Source organism: Anas acuta, chromosome 1 (assembly GCF_963932015.1).
Source record: "Anas acuta chromosome 1, bAnaAcu1.1, whole genome shotgun sequence".
In the NCBI taxonomy this organism is placed as follows: Eukaryota; Metazoa; Chordata; class Aves; order Anseriformes; family Anatidae; genus Anas; species Anas acuta.
Genome location: NC_088979.1, coordinates 147,456,092 through 147,473,916, shown reverse-complemented (window position 1 = coordinate 147,473,916; position 17,825 = coordinate 147,456,092). Strand labels below are relative to the sequence as shown.

At 43.0% G+C, this 17,825-nt stretch overlaps 1 protein-coding gene across 3 annotated transcripts in view; it reads right to left on the bottom strand.

Moving 5' to 3' along the window:
* Positions 1 to 17,398, bottom strand: part of TXNRD1 (thioredoxin reductase 1) — a 37,538-nt gene extending 20,140 nt beyond the window's left edge. The window contains exons 1-4 of one of the 3 annotated variants that reach the window (XM_068664305.1): positions 17,256 to 17,398; positions 5,089 to 5,198; positions 2,748 to 2,870; positions 11 to 83 (exon numbers count right to left, since the gene is read on the bottom strand). In XM_068664305.1, the coding sequence (XP_068520406.1) occupies positions 11 to 83; positions 2,748 to 2,870; positions 5,089 to 5,198; positions 17,256 to 17,331 (382 nt within the window). In that variant the 5' untranslated portion in view covers positions 17,332 to 17,398. Of the gene's footprint in view, positions 1 to 10; positions 84 to 2,747; positions 2,871 to 5,088; positions 5,199 to 5,750; positions 5,772 to 17,255 lie in introns of those variants that run through there. The other 2 variants (XM_068664312.1, XM_068664320.1) reach the window with 2 other exon arrangements.
* Between the last annotated feature and the right edge of the window lie 427 nt (positions 17,399 to 17,825).

Sequence of the window (17,825 nt, the reverse complement as noted above, 5' to 3'; positions counted from 1 at the left end):
AAAAATTTACCCCATGAATTTCCCAGAGGCGTAGGCGTGACAAAATCCAGCACCATCACCTTCTTTCCATATTTGGCAGCCTCCTGCAAAACAAATTAAATAAGACATGTATCTAAATATTAGAGGTTAAATTTGGAGTAGATGATAACATCATGCATTGATGAAAAGCTTTGTGACTTTTAATTAAGCAATAATGAATGATTTGCAAGAGAACAGCCAGACAGCCATTAATCTTCAGAATTAGTCTGTGCAGTCGGTAGAAAAAAGATGAAGGGGAAAAACAGGCATTTACTCTGCTAAACATGAGCATGGCACCAGTTGATCAAGGACTCTGGGAGTCAAACCTCTTCTCACCTCCATCCCATCATTGTGTTTACAATATTTCCCAACATGACATTTGCTTTTAATATATTTAACAAGTTCTTCATTAATCTGGTTTTCCATTCATAGATGGTTCCTCACATGTTTGTTTGAAACCACATCACACAATGACATCAGCATTCATATGGCCCAAGCATTACCACTAGACTCATCCAGTCTTTCTCCTTGTAGAAAAGAAACATTCAATTTTGTGTACAATACACAGTAGTCAGGATGAGGTCTTGCTCTTCACCCTAGTTAACATGTGGCACGCTGACTCAACTTTCAGGATGCACAGATGTCATCCGTTCTAGAAAGGCAATGATTTATTTTATGATAACTCCCCTGAGAAGTTTCATTAGCAAATATAGAAGCAATGTGTGTGCATGATTCTGACAAATGGAATTTCTACACTGACTCCAGTATTCCCTTTGTGCTTTTTTTTAAGAGAAAGGTAAAAATCCATGGTAGTAAGTGGTACCAGAGAAAAACACTTAAGCACTACAGAACTGAGAAACAAGATTCCTCCACGAGATGCAGCAAAATAGCTTTGGTACTTTGAATAACCACAACTGTGCTGCATCACGTGATGAATTCTCAGACATGTAATAGCAACTATAGGCACAGGATATTACCCTAAGGCCTTGGGTTTGGTTTGGGAGGAGTTGGATAGCTTTCAGCATTAGATTACTAGTAGGACTTGTTAATCCAAATAGTTGACAATCAAAATTTCAATTTTAAATGCATCTTATTTCATGCAAAACACAAATCATATTTCAAACAACATACGCTGTAGACACCTTAGGAAAATGTTAACGTATGAAATTTCTACTTCCAATTAAAGATCAAGGTTGGCCAAGAGGCTCACTTTATGCATTAGCAGCACCTTTGATAAAGTTTCTCAGAAAGGTGCTTAGGGATTTAGATGTGTTATTAATGCTTCCTTACAACAACAACTCTTTCAAACAGCAGTTTGAAAGCACGTTACCGGCATTAGCTGTCTAACCAGAACGCACCATTCCCAAGCTCACACTCAGCTACATGGAGCTATACACAACAGAGCACAGCACTGTACTGCCACCTCAATAGAGATCACAAACAGATAGAGCCACTTCTGCAGGGTGATAAGCCCACAGTAACAAAACTTGCCCTGTAGGCTTTCAGACCTTGCTGGATTTAGTGCAATGTGCTATGAACACGAAGGCTGCTTAGGGCTGGAGTTGTTCTCTGTGAACTGGTAGTGGTGGCCTGGCAGTTTTGATCTGGGTCTGTGGCTGGGCTGCTCAGAGTCAGCTTGGCAGCACTGGCACTCACTGTGGAGACAAGCCTCCAAAATAAAAAGCTCTGAGCACCGTATGGAGAGGAAGGGGAAGTTGTTCACACAATATTGCATGTGTTATAACAAAAAACAAACATGTAATCAACCTAGTTAAATTGCTGTAGATATCCGGAACTTGGTAGAAGAGCTGTATGGTTGTTTTTTGTTGTTCTTGTTTTGTTTTGATTTTTAAAGCACTAAAAATACTGAATAAACTAAGTATTAGTCAGAAGCCTACACACATAGAACAGCTTCATTTCAACTTAATGAAGCTGTTTTGAAACACACACATTACTGATAGCAATGGTGTCTTTATTGATCTACCGTCCTTTGCTCCACAATCACATGAGTACACTAAGAGGCAATATACTTTATATGCTGAATAAGGTAATTTATCTCTAGCCCCACACCTTTTCCATCCCACAGCCGAGAAATGATGCAATAATCACCACAGCTGCAGTCTCACAACCTCGCATATGCATACAGCAAAGCAAAGGAGCCTCCTAATGGGAATTTCAACAGATGGCTTTTCATTACTCCAAGCCGATTTTGCATTCCTGCAAGTTCTCTTTTACTCTTTCATATTAAGCACCCCTAGACCCTGAAAACTTCTCTTTCCAGGTCCTCTGAATTTTTGTAGATCTTATCTTTCATCCTCGGCCACGACAACAGTGCCTTATTGATGGACAAACTACCAAAATAGATTACAGACATCCTACATGTTACAGTCCACCACAGCTGTGCACTCTGACTCTGTTGAGTAACTTCTGGTTTCTAACAGCATTATCTCTGATCCGTGGGTATACAGGGGAACCAAGTTTCACTCCACTGAAATGTACACCATGACATTTTTATGTTTTTCTGCTTCTGAACATACAGAAAATACTATTGTATTCTACACCTATGATATGGAGAAGACTGTCTTTAACCTGGAGGTAACTTCAAAAGAACTCCTGCTGAACAGGCAGAAGTGTTTCTACAAGTGTTCAAGATATCCAGATCCAAGGTGCTGAGGATGTCAGCCACCCACTTAAAAGGGCAGTATAAATCTGTACTTTCTGTCCCGTACCTTGGCAGCGGCCAGACCGCCTGAGCCCCCACCGATGACAATGAGGTCATAGTCGTAGGAATGGGGCGCCGCTGTATGCCCGTTCATTTCCAGCAGACTCTGAGGATTGTCTTCTTTATGTGCCTGAACAGAGAAAGCAAAAAGGATTAAAGAATATTGAAACATTACCCATGGTGTTTAAAAATGAGCATTTTCAGCAGCAAATATTGTGATATGGGAACGTAAGTGCATCTGTATTTTCTCTTAATTAGCTTTTTAAATCTTCATCTTCTTAATCCATTGTTGGATAGCTCAGTACCTGTTAGATACTGAACTATGAATTTCCGTGTTCTTTGGAGACCTGGGTTTCCTTGCAGAGCTTAGTCTTCCGCATCACCACAACCCCAGTGCCTCCTCATACTGTGGGCACTAGGATGAGATGCATACCTGCTGACACAGGCATTCTACGGATTTATTTTATTCCTTTCATCTGCCCTGGACTTCCCTAATTAGTTTTTTCCCCTCCTGCTGCATATATGAGTAGGAAAATACAATAATATGCAACACCATAACAATCTGCAATTACCAGCCTTACCAGCTGAATGAAAAGAACTGTCTGAAGAAAATACTTTCTGAAAACGACATTTTTTATAACATGACTAGATTATCACAGTAGCTAACTCTGGAATCAAACAAATCAAGTGTGATCACTAAAGTTTCATGAGAGGTTTTGGGTTTTTTTTTTTTTTGGATCAGATGACTACAACCACAGGAAAATAATCCCCTAAGTCCTAAAATGCATTCTGACCACTCTGTGCCACACAGAACATTACATTAATCTTCATGTACTTTTTCTAAAATGATTCTTCGTACTCAAATTGTGGAGTTCCAATGAATCAGGACTTCAGATCCTCATGTCCTTCAGGTTGCTGGGAAAATTCTCAATGCCTCTCAAAATGCCCAACAAGATTTGGAGTGAGTAAACACGGGATGCCTCAACTGATACAAATCACTGAGTATCAACTGAACACGATAAAACTTTTAAGACTTAAAAAAAAAAAAAAAAAAAAAAAAGTAACTAAAGAAACCTCACTACATCACTTTACAAATCTGATCACTTGTTATTCAAGTGTTTCTGCCATGGTAAATAGAATACAAGAAAACAAGAGACATTTTCCCTCTCTTCTTGTCTAAATTTTGTTTTGCATTAAGCTTCCCTTTGAGCTCAAGCCATTCTACAACTGCCTTTCTCTGTGGTTAGATTAGTCCCTCTCTCCAAGCATAACTGGTGCCAGTGCATCTGTAACAGTGACAAAAAATCCCTGACACTCCACCAGACCACACAGTAATTTCAGCAAAAATTCAGACTCTACTTCTGCCTGTAGGAAGTTACATTCGTATTAGTCTTTCATAACCAGCATGTTATTAGTAAAAACCAAAACCTCGAAGACATCTGTCATTTCTGTGAAAACATCCAAAAATACCTTGTCTTCCTTCCTTTTCTCTTCCCGCACTGCCACCCCAATATATAATCCTGCCACTGAATCTTGTCTGCACTCAGTTCTCCTTTTTTCTGTTTTTCTAACAGTCATCAGACAAACTTCCTACTGCAATCACAAAGACTAAAAAAGAAGCATGTATCGCATTATGGTGTGCGGTTTCACTTTATTCTTATTTAGGGACAGAGAACAAGAGAAAGCACATTGTTCATTTCTGAAGTATGCCCTCTTGTTCGCTCAGCGACAACAGGACGGTGTGAAGCTTAAGGGCAGACTCAAACTTACCTCCCACGCAGTCATCAGACCCAACTACCAAGAATCGCATCTTTACGATGTGTACAGATGTAAAGTATAAAGAAACTACAATATCTACTCATGGATTTTGCTTAGATCACTGATCATAATCATACCTTTTTTTTTTTTAATCTTCCTTTTAGGAAAAATGCTTTGTATTTTTACATGTGGATTAAGAAGCTTCAGCTTTTATTCCATCAATGGTGGAACCATTAGCTTTGTTTTTTTTGTTTCCATTCAATGGAACAAACCCATTGTTTTGTTCATTTGTCATAAGCTCTTGATGAAAACATACTAAAAGCTTAGATCACACTTAGTAGATTATAACCTTCCCTGATGAAACCATCTCCTAGAACTCCACTCTAAATCAGCCAGGATATGGACAAGCTTTGCTTCCCATTTAAGGGGGCAACTTGTTCCTGACCTTGAATCAGGACTGCAACCCCATACTGAGAATGTATCTCCTCCTTTCTTCTCCCAAGAACTGTAATTTTTCTTTTAAGTTTATATTCTTCTTATTTTTCCACGCCAAAACTAAATTACAGAGTTTAAAATGCATGTCCCCCTACCTTTAAAGTTTTCTCATGACCTCCTATTTGCTTCTCTTGCACAGAAACACCTGGCTGTGAAGTCTCTGTGGTTACTTCGCACTGCACTTCTTGCAGCTTCTGTGCACTCTCTGTGAAATAAAGGACAAAACAATCTAGTGTCTGGAGTGGCGCCCTTTATGTAGGTTGTGCTCCTGAAGCGAAATTGTCTGGGGGAGTGGCCTTGGCGGCTTCATCACTTCCTCATCTGCAGCACGCCTGTCTCAGGGGAGTGTTTCCTAAGGCAACTGATGAGTCATTTGCAACGTTAGGATGACTTGCTATATTTTTGTCTTTAAGAAAAATCCCATACGAGAACTGGCTGGGATTCCAGGACGTTTTGCCAATCTGACCAGATGCCTGAAACAAAGCAAGGAAATACGATCTGCTGTGGCAAAGCCTGCAACTTCAGTCTAAAAGCAAAACGGTGATTTCTGCTTTTCTTACTCAGAAAGTGACTTTTTAGTGCTGTTGTGCTACCATTTTTTCAGTCTAAATATTTTAAAGTGAATTCCAAGTTCCAATTTTGCTCTTTCAATTAGTTCCCCTGGAAATTTCTCTCAAATCTTTAACGATATAATCACATTTTTTCCCCTCTCCCCCATGCAGCCCCCTCTTCCCCCTCTAAATAATTTCTGCCTTACAGAGTTTGTTCCTCCTTTGAAATCCTTTAAATAAGCATTTTCAAAAGTCTTGCAAAGATCTGTGCCGGCTCATCGGTCACAACTGATAAGGATATCCTACAGAAAAGGTAAAATATTAGCAGCATTAAAAAAATAACATCTCTATACATGGTGATACTTCACTAGGCATTGCATGGCAAAAATAATCTGATATATGACTGGAAACCACTATCAGCTCTGCCTTCCTATACATAACTCTGAGTTATGCTAACCTTCATTTCCAACAAATGGGTCAGTACACACTTGTTTGTGTTTGTCACATACATCCTTCGCACTGCACAGCCATCACTAATTAACAAACTCTGACACGTGCCCATAGCTAGACGAAGAGCCACACTGAGCGTGTAGACATTCCTTGGGCAGGGAGCCCACAAATCTGAAGAGTGTTCACCCAGACGCACACAAACACAAAAAGGCACTCACTGAAAACTGGTTTGTAAGCTTGCTGTCTTGGTTTTCCTTTCTGCAGCTTGGTGATAAAATCCCTCTATCTCACAAAGGTGTTAGGAAGAGTAACTCGACTGATGTTGACAAAGGGGTTTAAAGATCTGAGTCATTACACAAGAGTTAATAGCAATATTAATGATGGAGAATTCTTGGCCTCTTCTAGCCTGGAGAAAGAACCCAGGAATTCATGTCTGCATGTACACACAGACACACCTGGGAAAAGCAAAAACACAGGCTTGAACACTGGTCACCATCTGCGCATCGGAGGAATTTTTCTTCAATACATTATCAAAGCTACAGTCCTGAGGGTACCTAAAGCAACTGAAGTCTTGTAGTTTTTTCCTACAAGTCTGAACAGCCTCAGGAATGTTCATGTAAAATTGTATCTTAAATCAGATAAAAACCTACTAGTTAGACAACACAGACATTTATATAAGCACCTCTATCTTCAGGCAGATCTCTGCTAGAGGTTCGCAGCTTTACCAAAGGCCCTAAAACCCAAAGGCAACCGTAACCTCTGGCAGAAACTTGAAAGACTTTTGTCTGCAGGTTCTTACTGCTAGGGGCCTCTCCCTTGTTGGCCCGGGCAATTTGCCACAGACAGAATGACAAAGCAAAAAACGCTTTTGCATCATGTGCTGGCTCCCCATAAAAGTCCACCCATTAACGACAATTATAACAGCCACCACTGGTGAATCGATGCCTTCCAGAAATCGATCAGCAGATACCATTCCTCAGGCTGAGATTGCTGAACTCCACCTGGGTCAGCGAGCTGTTCTGGACCATTCTGAGATATGCAACACGAGGGGCTATTCTCTTTGCTGGCTGGCATCAGCACTGCCGTCAGCAAACCTGCAGCAGTTTGTGGCTACCTCAGGAGGATCCAGCGAGGCTCCAGCCCTGCACTGTCACTTTTTGGCTTTTGTTAGTCCCAATCCAGGTGGTGGCTGCTGTGTGCCACCTCCCCTACTGCCTGCCAAGTGCTCCCTGACATGGGGTGAGCTGAGGCACCAAGGCATTGCTTTAGAAGACCCTTTCTTGGGTCTGAGGCTACTCTGATCCACCATGCTGTTTTTTCTTCTCCTTCCTGCCTCCATACCATGTCCGCATGCTTGGCTCTGGCAGCCAACAGACCCTTACAGGAGCTAAACAAATGCACTAACCCAGGAGAAGAGAAAACATGGGTGGTTTTTGACCAGGCTAACTAGGTCTCTCCCCTCACAGGAGTGACACAGCTGGTACACGGGAGCCAGCAAATCCACACTGACCAGAGCAGAGGAAGAGGAGGCAGCAGGTTTTCTCTCACTGGTGGCAGCAAAACTGCTAGATTGGCTCAGCAGGTTGTTAAATCAGCCAAGAAACTGCCTTTCTAGCATTTACCTGAATAAATTTCTGACACAGACCATGCTAGGCCTCACTACCACTTCTTGTACAGATCAAGAATGAACGAACTGTGGTATTTTAAACTCGTATCCTTACTGGAAGAGAGCTTCCTCATGAACCAAAGTTCACACTGGTACAGAGGCCTGGCCTCTGAACTTTAGACTTGTGTAACTCCTGGTGGGGGGTGAAGAAAGGCACGGCTGGTTTCAGAAGGCCTTGACCACAGAGGAACCTGACAAGCCCTAGAGAACAGCCCAGACCCGCTTCGTGAGCAGAAATACTCTGGGATAAGAACTGCCTTGTTCTGCTGAAGCGTTCACCAGCTGTGCGGGCAGAACGTGAGGCTAAGCAGAAAGCCCGGCCCTTACAACTGCCCGCCGTGAAGTAGCCTGAGGTGCTTCAAGGCAGAAGTATGTGGTGATTTAGCCGGATTCTGTATGTCACACAGAGGCCATTATTAACGAGAAGGAACTTCGCAATATTTTTAACAAAATCGTGTAATTAAAAAATAGCCATCTTCGGTAGTGTAGAAGATGCCTCTAATTTTGTAACGCTTATAAACAGTCATGTGGCTTGCTTTAAAGTCTTATCCCCAGGCAGCTGAGGAATGCAGGATGTTTCATATGACAACGAAGATTTACCTTTTGCTCAAGTTAGTTTTGTAGGTGGAGAAAGTTTCAGCTTTTCCTTCTCCCTGCTCATTTCTGCCCTTTCAGCACAGGTCACTACCTCCCCAGTTGCACAAGCTCAAATATTTGGAAGTGATGGGCAACGAAGCCATTTAATGATCCAGATTACAACAAAAACCCAAACCTTTAAAATATGCATGCCTCCAGCCTGGATCGTGTCACAAATCCACGCTGAGAGGCTGCCCTGCAATCAGCTGAACTAGTGAAACTATGAAGGAATAGAAACGTGGGGCAGAAGGCAGGAAAGGATGAAAGCCTCTTAAACTGGCTTTACCCCAGAGGAGTCACAATGCACCTGTATTTTCAAGAGATTCAGGATCAGGGGATGAAAAATTAAAAAAATGATAAGTAGAAACTATATTTTGATGAGCCAGTGGTGTAAGTTAGACCCTCAACTTATCTCACAGGCTTTAATTTTTTACTGTGCCAGAGACACAGAGCAGCCTTACAGCTAGCCAAGAGAAGCAACTGAGCTGGCTGGTGTAGAAGTGTCAGGGCTTGCTAAGATAAGGTCTGTGTGTGCTGTGCTCTAGTGATCCTGGCCAAAAACCACCGTTACCTTTGACAGGGTAAACCAGCAGCCCTGTGGCAATTTTCATTCCTTCCAAGAGCTGATTCAGCACCTGGCTGCCCCGTCAGAGGAAGTTTAAAGATAGCTTAGAGGTACATTTGCCTCCCCACCTGTACACTGCCAAAGTCTGATCCCACACTAAGTCACTAACATGAAGACAAACCATCCTGACATCATTTATACACACAGAATTCAGCGCCCACTGACGAGCACTGTTAATCAGAAGTGAGCACTGAGTGAGTGCGTGCTACTACTGAAGGCTGCTGTATGTGAGCCCTGAATCCCGCTGCCTACACGCAGGACCAGGATATACGCTACACCCTAGTACTAGCACCTCTAGCCTTCTCTCTGAAATTGGCTGCTTGTCCTTAAAGATGGGTAAAACACCATGTGTCATCATCACTGCACAGAAATTGCACTGCTAGATAAGATCTTTGTTTTTCCTAAATGTCAAATATCAACGCGTCAAAACCCAGAAGTTGAAGAAAACTGCCTCCTTCAGCTTTCCCACCCACATGCACCAGCAGAGGAGTGGCCAGCAGGTGGAGGGAGGGGATCGTCCCCCCGAAGTCCTGTCTGGAGCACTGCATCCACGCCTGGGGCCCCCAGCACCAGAAGGATGGGGGGCTGTTAGAGCAGGTCCAGAGGAGAGACACAAGCTGAGAGAGCTGGAGAAAAGAGGGCTCTGGGGAGACCTCATTGCAACCTTTAGCATTTAAAGTGGGCTTATAAAAAAGATGGAGAACAACTTTTTACAAGGGCAGATAGTGATAGGACAAGGGAGAACGGTTTTAAACTAAGACAGGGGAACTTTAGATGAGATGTTAGGAGGAAATTCTTCACTCAGAGAGTGGTGAGGCACTGGTACAGTTTGCCCAGGGAAGCTGTGGATGCCCCATCCCTGGAACTGTTCAAGACCAGGTCGGATGAGGCCCTGGGCAACCTGATCTAGTGGGTGGCATCTCTGCCCATAGCAGGCTTCCCTCCTTTTCTCCCTGGATTACAGGTCTGTTCTGTTATCTGTCAGCTTCCCACACGTGCATTCTTCACATAGCACAAAGCAGCGCCATATGTGGAAGCCTAGAAAACAGCAGTGACTTGACATATTGCTGAAATGCCCCAAAGGTGTTTACGTGTTTGCAGTGGTTCTCATAGGAAACATCTCTCCAGAAAGCAGATGCACAGGTTTTCTTGGCTTTAAGAAGAGCTTGGCTTTATGCTCTCTCCATGTCACACTAATCAATCCTTAATCCCACTGGTGAGTTACTTCATTAAGTAATTACAGTTTTCCTTGCAATTACTGGCTATCGATATAAAAGAGTAGATCCAAGCCAGCCCTAACATCCCCAAAAGACTGTGACGTGTAACCTGGCCCTCTGAAGTCCTTTTCAACACTCATTGCCCTAAACTTACTGAATTCAAGAACAAACGTGAACCGGGAATTTCGGACATAGTTGGATTCTGACTCCCTGTTGAAACCAAAACCCATCAAGCTTCAAGACTTACAAATAAAAGAGCAAAGCACATTCTCCAAAGAAACGTGACGTTTTCTGTACTCTTGTATGGTTTGTATCTATATCTATTCAGTATGCTGTCGCAAACCGCTTTAGTTTGAATTGTATTCTTCCTAATCCACTTTTTACACCTAAGAGCATAAGGCTTCTTCTATTTAAATAAAGCATAGCTTAACAGGGAGCAACATCAAGACATAACGTGGAATAACACAACTTGGCACTTGGTTGAAACACAGCTACATTAACAGAAAGTGGGGGGCTCTATTTTAGCACAGATTTCCGTTAATGAAGAATCTAGCCCATAGTGTTACCCCAAAACACCTATGTCCTTCATGAAAGCATAAATTCCTATTTATCACAACTATCTGGGCAGAAAAAAAGGCATTTAAAAGCATTTTTGTAAGTGGAAAAATCATGTAGATACGAATTTTCTTCTGAGTGCTTTTCAACTTAAGTTCTAAGCAATAGGAGAAAAAAAATGTAATTATCCCCAGCAAATTAAATGCAATTAACCTAAGAAGAAGATAGGAAATGATGGAACGCTTCATAGCTCTGTTTTCTCAAAGAACAATGGAAGTGTACTCAGAACTTTTAAACAAACCTCTACCTAGCAAAGCAAGAATTACAAAACCAAGACAAGACAAAGAAATCCTGGCAGAGGAATGATGAATGCCTCAGCACACAAAAGACGTTTTCAAGCGACTTCTCTCTGAGGGTCAGATTCAAAGCTCTCTATGCCCCTTCAAAAGCTCTTGCTTGAATGAAGGCCCTAAGTGATGAGATTCACCCCTTTCAGCTCAGTTTTCTAATGAGCATCTGGTGACCAACTGAGCAAATTCCTTCAGTCTGCTTTTGACTCAGGATGGGTCAGCCTTGTATCACAAGCAGACTGTGAGGCACCAACTTTGCATCTAAGAAGGAGAAGAGTTGCTAATGTAATGCAAGCAGCTCAACACCAAAATACCTCCTACTCTGCCTGCACACAACCAGGCACTCCAGGCCATTCTCTGTCCCATCCTGACAGTGTGCAAAAGAACTTCTGAAAATGACCTCAGGTCCTAGCAAAAGAAGCAACTCCTACTTTCAGTCACTTATTTTCCTTCTATTTTTCTAAGTGTCCATGCAGCAGTGCCACCAAGTCCAACTGTACTATGACAAAGTATTTTGCTTTACTGATTTCAGCAGGGACAGCATCATGCTCCATGGCTTGCGATGAAAAGCCTTGAGACACGTTTTTGACATAAAAATTAGGGAACTTGACAGCCCACTCCAAGAAGATCCAGGTTTTCACACAGACTTCCCTAATAGCTCTCACACCACCAAAGCCTTTGGCAGTGTAAGACCACTGATTGCTACTTGTCTTAGAAAGTCTCCTTATGTAACTGTTTACAGTAAACCATATAGGATTTAGTGAGGTTGCTCTAATTAGCATTAATAGGGATGTTTCTGTGAGCATAACATCACATGCTAACCTCAAATATTTCTAGAGCATCTAAAGTATAAACTATTGGCTGAAACAGAACCAGCTGCGTACATTAACCAGAGGTAAACTTCAGACTCTCTCTTCCTTAGTAAAAAGGCAAGTAATGCTAAATGAGTTAGGTATCTTTGAACAATTCCATCTTTCATTTTATTCCATGTTGTTTCACTGTGAGCTAAATTAAATAGGTTATGAAAAACCCAGGATAAACCTTCTCTGGCTTTGGAACTTTAGTAAAACTTTTAGCATCCCATGTAAAGCTTTACATGCAGCCTTCATGGAAATCATCACCTGAGAGCACCAGTAACTTTTAACATGCAGCTTTGCCTATTCCCACCAAAAGTCCCAGCTGCTTTTGGATTTACCCCTTGGTAGTATAACGCGTTGAGTAATCCAAATCAAAACAAAGGAAGCTGATTTCTGGTATGACTACCTGTAGGTGTATCATTCTCGCTGTGCTCACCCTTCATTTGGGATGACCTGCAAAAGCTGAGCTTCCTGATTTTTTTTTTTTCTGGAAATTCCTGTGGCCGCTACAGACTGTGATTAATACTCTGCTGCTAGAGGAGGAAGTACCACCAGCCACACTTTAACAAGTGTGGCACCTGAGGCACTGGGAGGTGAAACTCAGCAGGGTGAGTATTCAGCAGGGCTGGGAACAGGATCTCCTGATAGTCTGCCGTTCATTAGACCTTACTGCCACCAGCCATGCCTTTACTGTTTCTACCACAGTTAAAACCATTTATCCAGCTCCATACATCTCTTTGTAATTAGGGTTGTGTTTGAGTCGTACAAAACATCAAAAAATGGAGGGAAACATCCCACACAGAATCATTCTTTTTGCCAAACAAGTCAATATTAAAAGTGAGCAAGGTTTAAGGAAACACAAAGGTTTTGCAGACGATTTCCCACAACGTGCAAAAAGTTTAAGGCAGTTATTAATCTGTAAAATGAATTTGGGTGCTTTGCTTGGATGCCTGACATATTTGTTTTTAATCTGAGCAGGGCTTTTAATAGGAGGAAAGAAGCACTTGTTTTTAACCCAGAGTAATCAACTTTTCTTGTCCTTGAAAAACAGAAGAACTTGGGTGGAACAATTTATTCCTGCTTGTAGCAGCCCTGCGAGCAATGACACTGCATTTCTACGAGCTGAACAAAACAGCACAACCCAGCAGATCCTTCCCCTCAAACCTCTCCTGCTACGTACCTGCTGCAACCCACCACCAACCTGCCTCATGCAGATTCCAACAAAGGTCTGACTGGAAATGGTTGTGCAGGATGGGTGGAAAACAACAAACAGCTCACATTCATGCAGTGAGAAACAACGCATAGGAGCGTGCTTGCTTTGTGTCAGGCTGTGCAAACAGTGGTGGAGTTAAGGAAGTAGAGAGCTTCCTTACCGCCACAGTGGGAACGCAGTGCCAGAACACACGGGAGGCAGCGATGCCAAATGATGCCTTCTTTGAGCAAAACAGGCAAGTTTGCTACTGCAGAAGATGAAGTAAGAAGATATCTCGGTTTACTCCTCGAAATTGCACTACAGCACACTACCACATTCTTAAAAGCTCAGGACTACGCTAGAATAGGCTCCTATTGTTTTCTATCCCATGCCAAGTAATAGCACCAAGAGAAGAAAAGGACACACACCATTAGAAGGGAGACAAAATCTTATCTGCAGACACTACTTTAAAGATTCTAATTGCAGGAGATACAAATACAAAAGGAGGAAGCACACAGTAAAAAAAAAAAAAGTATGCAAATAAAAGTGCCCGGTAGATAGAGTTGGAGCAGCCAACAAAAACAGGGGTCACACGGGGTTTAACAAAGGTTAAGTCTGACTACGGCAGTACAAGGCATGGAGAGTACAAACAGCAATGACAATAAGCTGAGGAAAGCAACTGCTGTGAGCTTTTTAGAAGAAAAACAGAAAGTAAGCCAAGCTGGAGATAAGGAAAGAGAGAAAACATCAGGTACGGCTTGGCAAGTCAAAGGACGGCTTTTCCAGGAAGACGTGCAACATGACACCACGTTCAGAAAGGAGGTTATTGAAAAGTATGAATGAGGAAAACAAGATCTGACAAAGAATTTCTCAGGAAATACCCAAGTCCAGGTGCTACGGACTGGAAGGCAGCTGCACTAGAATAGAACGGTTTCGTTGGAAGGGACCTACAGAGACCATAAAGTCCAACTGCCTGGCCACTTCAGGGCTAACCAAAAGTTAAAGCGTATTATTGTGGGCGTTGTCCAAACGCCTCTTGAACACTGACCACCTCGCTAAGAAGCCTGCTCCAGTGTTTGACCACCCTCACAGTTATGAGATTTGTCCCAATGTCCAGGCTGAACCTCCTCTGGTGTAGCTTCATGTCACTGCTGTGCGTCCATTCAACAGGCAGATAGCAAAATACAGGAGGCATCAAAGACAGAGCTTTCTCAAGAGACAGCAGGTGTAAAGTTCACTCACTTTAAATCAATTTAAAAAAGGAGAATAAGTTACCAATTCAACCTACTGAATTAAACTATAGTGCATTATTTCATCTGGTACTTGGTTTGCTTTCAGCAAGCACAGCCAAACAGATAGTAAGACATCCTACCAAGGAATGTCCAAGATAGGCTTAATGAAGGAACAGCCTTCAGACAGGAACAAGCCACCGCTTCTCTCCAAAAAAATATTGGAAACAGAGAAACCATACTAATGGCCTTGGAATAAAGAGGACCAGTACAGTACATTGTGATGGGCAAGCACTGCTCCCAGTCACAGTGGAAATCAAGGGGGTGCCATACTGGTGAAAAAGGGGAGAAGGAAGAGCATGGGCAACAATGATGTCACCTCCAGGAGCCAAGTTTGCTCCACAAAGGGTGGGATGACACATTTGTTATTGTTACACCTGAGCAGTTCACAGGCAAATTATATGGTCAAACATTTGCAGGAAATACTACAGAAATAATTTTTTAAAAATTGGGGCCTCATTACTCACGTGTTCACCACACATGAATGTCAGTGCAACTCAATAACCACCAGTGTCAGTAGCCCAGCACAGAGCTAGGACGTCTCATATTAGCACCAGAAACAAGCAGCAACGATTTGAACAATATTTTGTTAATTCACTTGCTAGAATCCAACCCAAATCTCATTCCAAGTCTACTAGACCTTTCCAGGTCCACCAGGGTACGTGCTGTGTCGCAAGTGCCCAGTCCTGAAAGGAGCTGGGCAACTTCAGTTTGACTTGTGTGTAAGTTGAACTGAAAACACAACCACTCATAAAATTCATCTAGCATGAGGATCTGGGCTGGGGGGGAAAACAGCACTTGAGGAGTCCTGCAGGAACAAACAGTACATTTCAGTATATTTTTATAAGGCAAAAGCTGCAAGTCAGGATATCTCAATTCTGAGATGTGCAACTTGAGTGTCAGTTTTGGTATTTCTCATGATTCCTTCTTTGCAATAATGTGTCTGTTTAATAACACACAAAAAACCCTAACCTGTGTGAAGATAAATTAACAAGAAGTCAGGAAAAGCATTATCTTCTGAGTTATTTCCAATTTTCATACCTTCACACCCACAAAGTGCGTCATAAATACTGCTTATTTGAAATGCAACTGGTAAAGTAAACTAAATACTATTTGAGGATTGTAGGATAACCTTCTTAAAAGCACAAGCTCAGGACAAGAGAATGTTTTTAATAGCTACGTTACACAAAACATATATACGCATTTTATCTTAGAAATTTTATGTTTTCCTACGATAACCATCATTTTCCTTGCCAGTTTCGCTCATTACTGGCTTACTACTTTTTGGTTTTGTCAAACACTATTTTAGGTCTTTCAGTGAATTCAAAACTCTGAGTTTATTATTCCCATTGCTAAAATGGTGGAAAGGTGGGAAAAGATCCAGAAGGTAATTAAGAAATTCTTAAGGCTAGGAATGACCCAATTTCTTCTTCCTGCTACTGAAAGGACACACAAGTTTAAATGCACCTTGTCTGAGAGATGTATGTAGAGGTAAAAATAAATAAATAAATCAAAACCAACCCACTCCCTGGTATGACTAACTATAGAAAGTTAATTTAAGATAGTCCCTGTTTCAGAGGCATTTAAACAATGAGTAACTAGCTTATTTGAATTATGTTTCAGTTTTCAAGTAAATTACACATCACTATTTGCATTTCAGTAATTATTTGCTTTTAATCTTCTTATTTAACCTCTTTTAACACCACCCACAACTCCCCTCTTCTCTTGTCCTTGACGGATATTGAAATATTTGACTTGTTTCTTCATTGGGCTCGACAGAATAATCCACTCGTACGTGACCATCCCAGAAGCAAAGCTGCCTAGATGCTGAAATATAAAGCTTAACATCAGAGTTTAAAGCAACTTTACTACAGAATTACATTAAGACACTCCCAGCATTGTGGAAAGGGTAGCAGGGAATAGTAATGTCCTATACTGAAAAACTAAGATACAGCAGAGTGTATAAATTGAAGCCCAAACAATATGTTCTTTTAAGTCAGGTTAGCCCAAATGACTCAGATTCACAAGGCTGCAATAGCTGGTTAAGATGCAGACTTCCTTTCTGAGGTTGTGTCAGCAGATACGCGGTTGTCCAGAGGAACTGGGTTGGGTATAACTACACAGACAGCTATTTATTCTGCCCCAAACTCTGTGCTACTATACCTGCCCAGCCTTTGGTATCTGGTTTAAAGCTAAATTGGGCATTTCTACTCTTAATAGGAACGTGGTAATGGCAGCATCAGGTGAGGGACCTTCCCTAATGGGGTGAGTGCTGTGGGTTACCCTGAGTGCTCTCAGGGAGCTGCATCACCCTGGAAGCACAGGGACATCTGGATGCTTTTGACAAATGCTTGAAAATGATCTTTTCCTCAGTCTTTCGTGTTAAGGTAAAAGACCATCCAGTGCTTCCAGTGCCATGCCTTTCTGTTTGTACAACAGAAAGTTACCAAGCAATACGCAGCCACAACGATAAGCCCATTTCGAGAGTTTTAGAGGGTTATAAACCTCATTAACGTGCTCGCCAGCTCCTGCCTCGCACAGCCCCTTACTGCACAGCCACCTCTGCTCTTCGCCACGCCACTGGCGATTCCCATTCCGCAAAACAACCCTTGAAACGCGTTACCTGAAAGCTGCCAAGGCGCTTTCGTTCCAGTGCTCTTCAAACACCGAAGATGTAACTCGGGCTTTCCAGGCAGACCCCTTTCCCTGGCACTCGGCAGAGCCGAAAACACCCCTCGAGCAGCCACGCTTTCACTCCGGCGGGGCTGTGCAGCAAGCAGGCACCCCCGGCGATGCGTTTTCCCCGCTGGCTGCCCCCAAGCTCAACCGCAACCCCCAGCGATTCGGCCACGACCCCCGGCGGCCGCCCCTTACCTGCCGGGCGCCTCCCCTGCGGGCAGCCCTCGGGCGCCTGCCGCACCGCCTGCCCCTTCCTCAGGGCGCCCCCCATACCGCGCCTCAGCCCCCGGCCCGGCTCCAGCGCGATGGCGCCGGGCTCAGACCCAGCCCCGGGCCTGGCGCGACCCCTGGCGGTGCCCAGGCGGAGCCGGGCCGGGGCCTGGCCGATGTTAGGAGGGAGCTGCAGGTGTCTGAGGAGTGTTTTTGTGGCAATTCATGCCCCTAACTGGAAGAGAAGCACCGAGTGTGATAGGGCTGAGCGCCCCGCTCCCCTCGGGGATCCGGGAGCTCCTTGTCTTAATGAGCTCTTAATTCCCCTTTGGTGGCTCTTCCACAACATCAGGGCAGGAGCAGAGCCTCCCGAGGAGATTCCTGGCCTAAACAGAGGAGACAAAAAGGGTGGGATGAGCAGCAACACAACAGCTCGCTGCTGGTACCCTCGGCTCCCATTTGAACTTTCTTCACCCTTCCTTGTTACACCAAACGTGGCAATTTATCCAATCTGTGTTGTTGCTTACAGGAAACAATGACTTTTTTGGAAAGGTT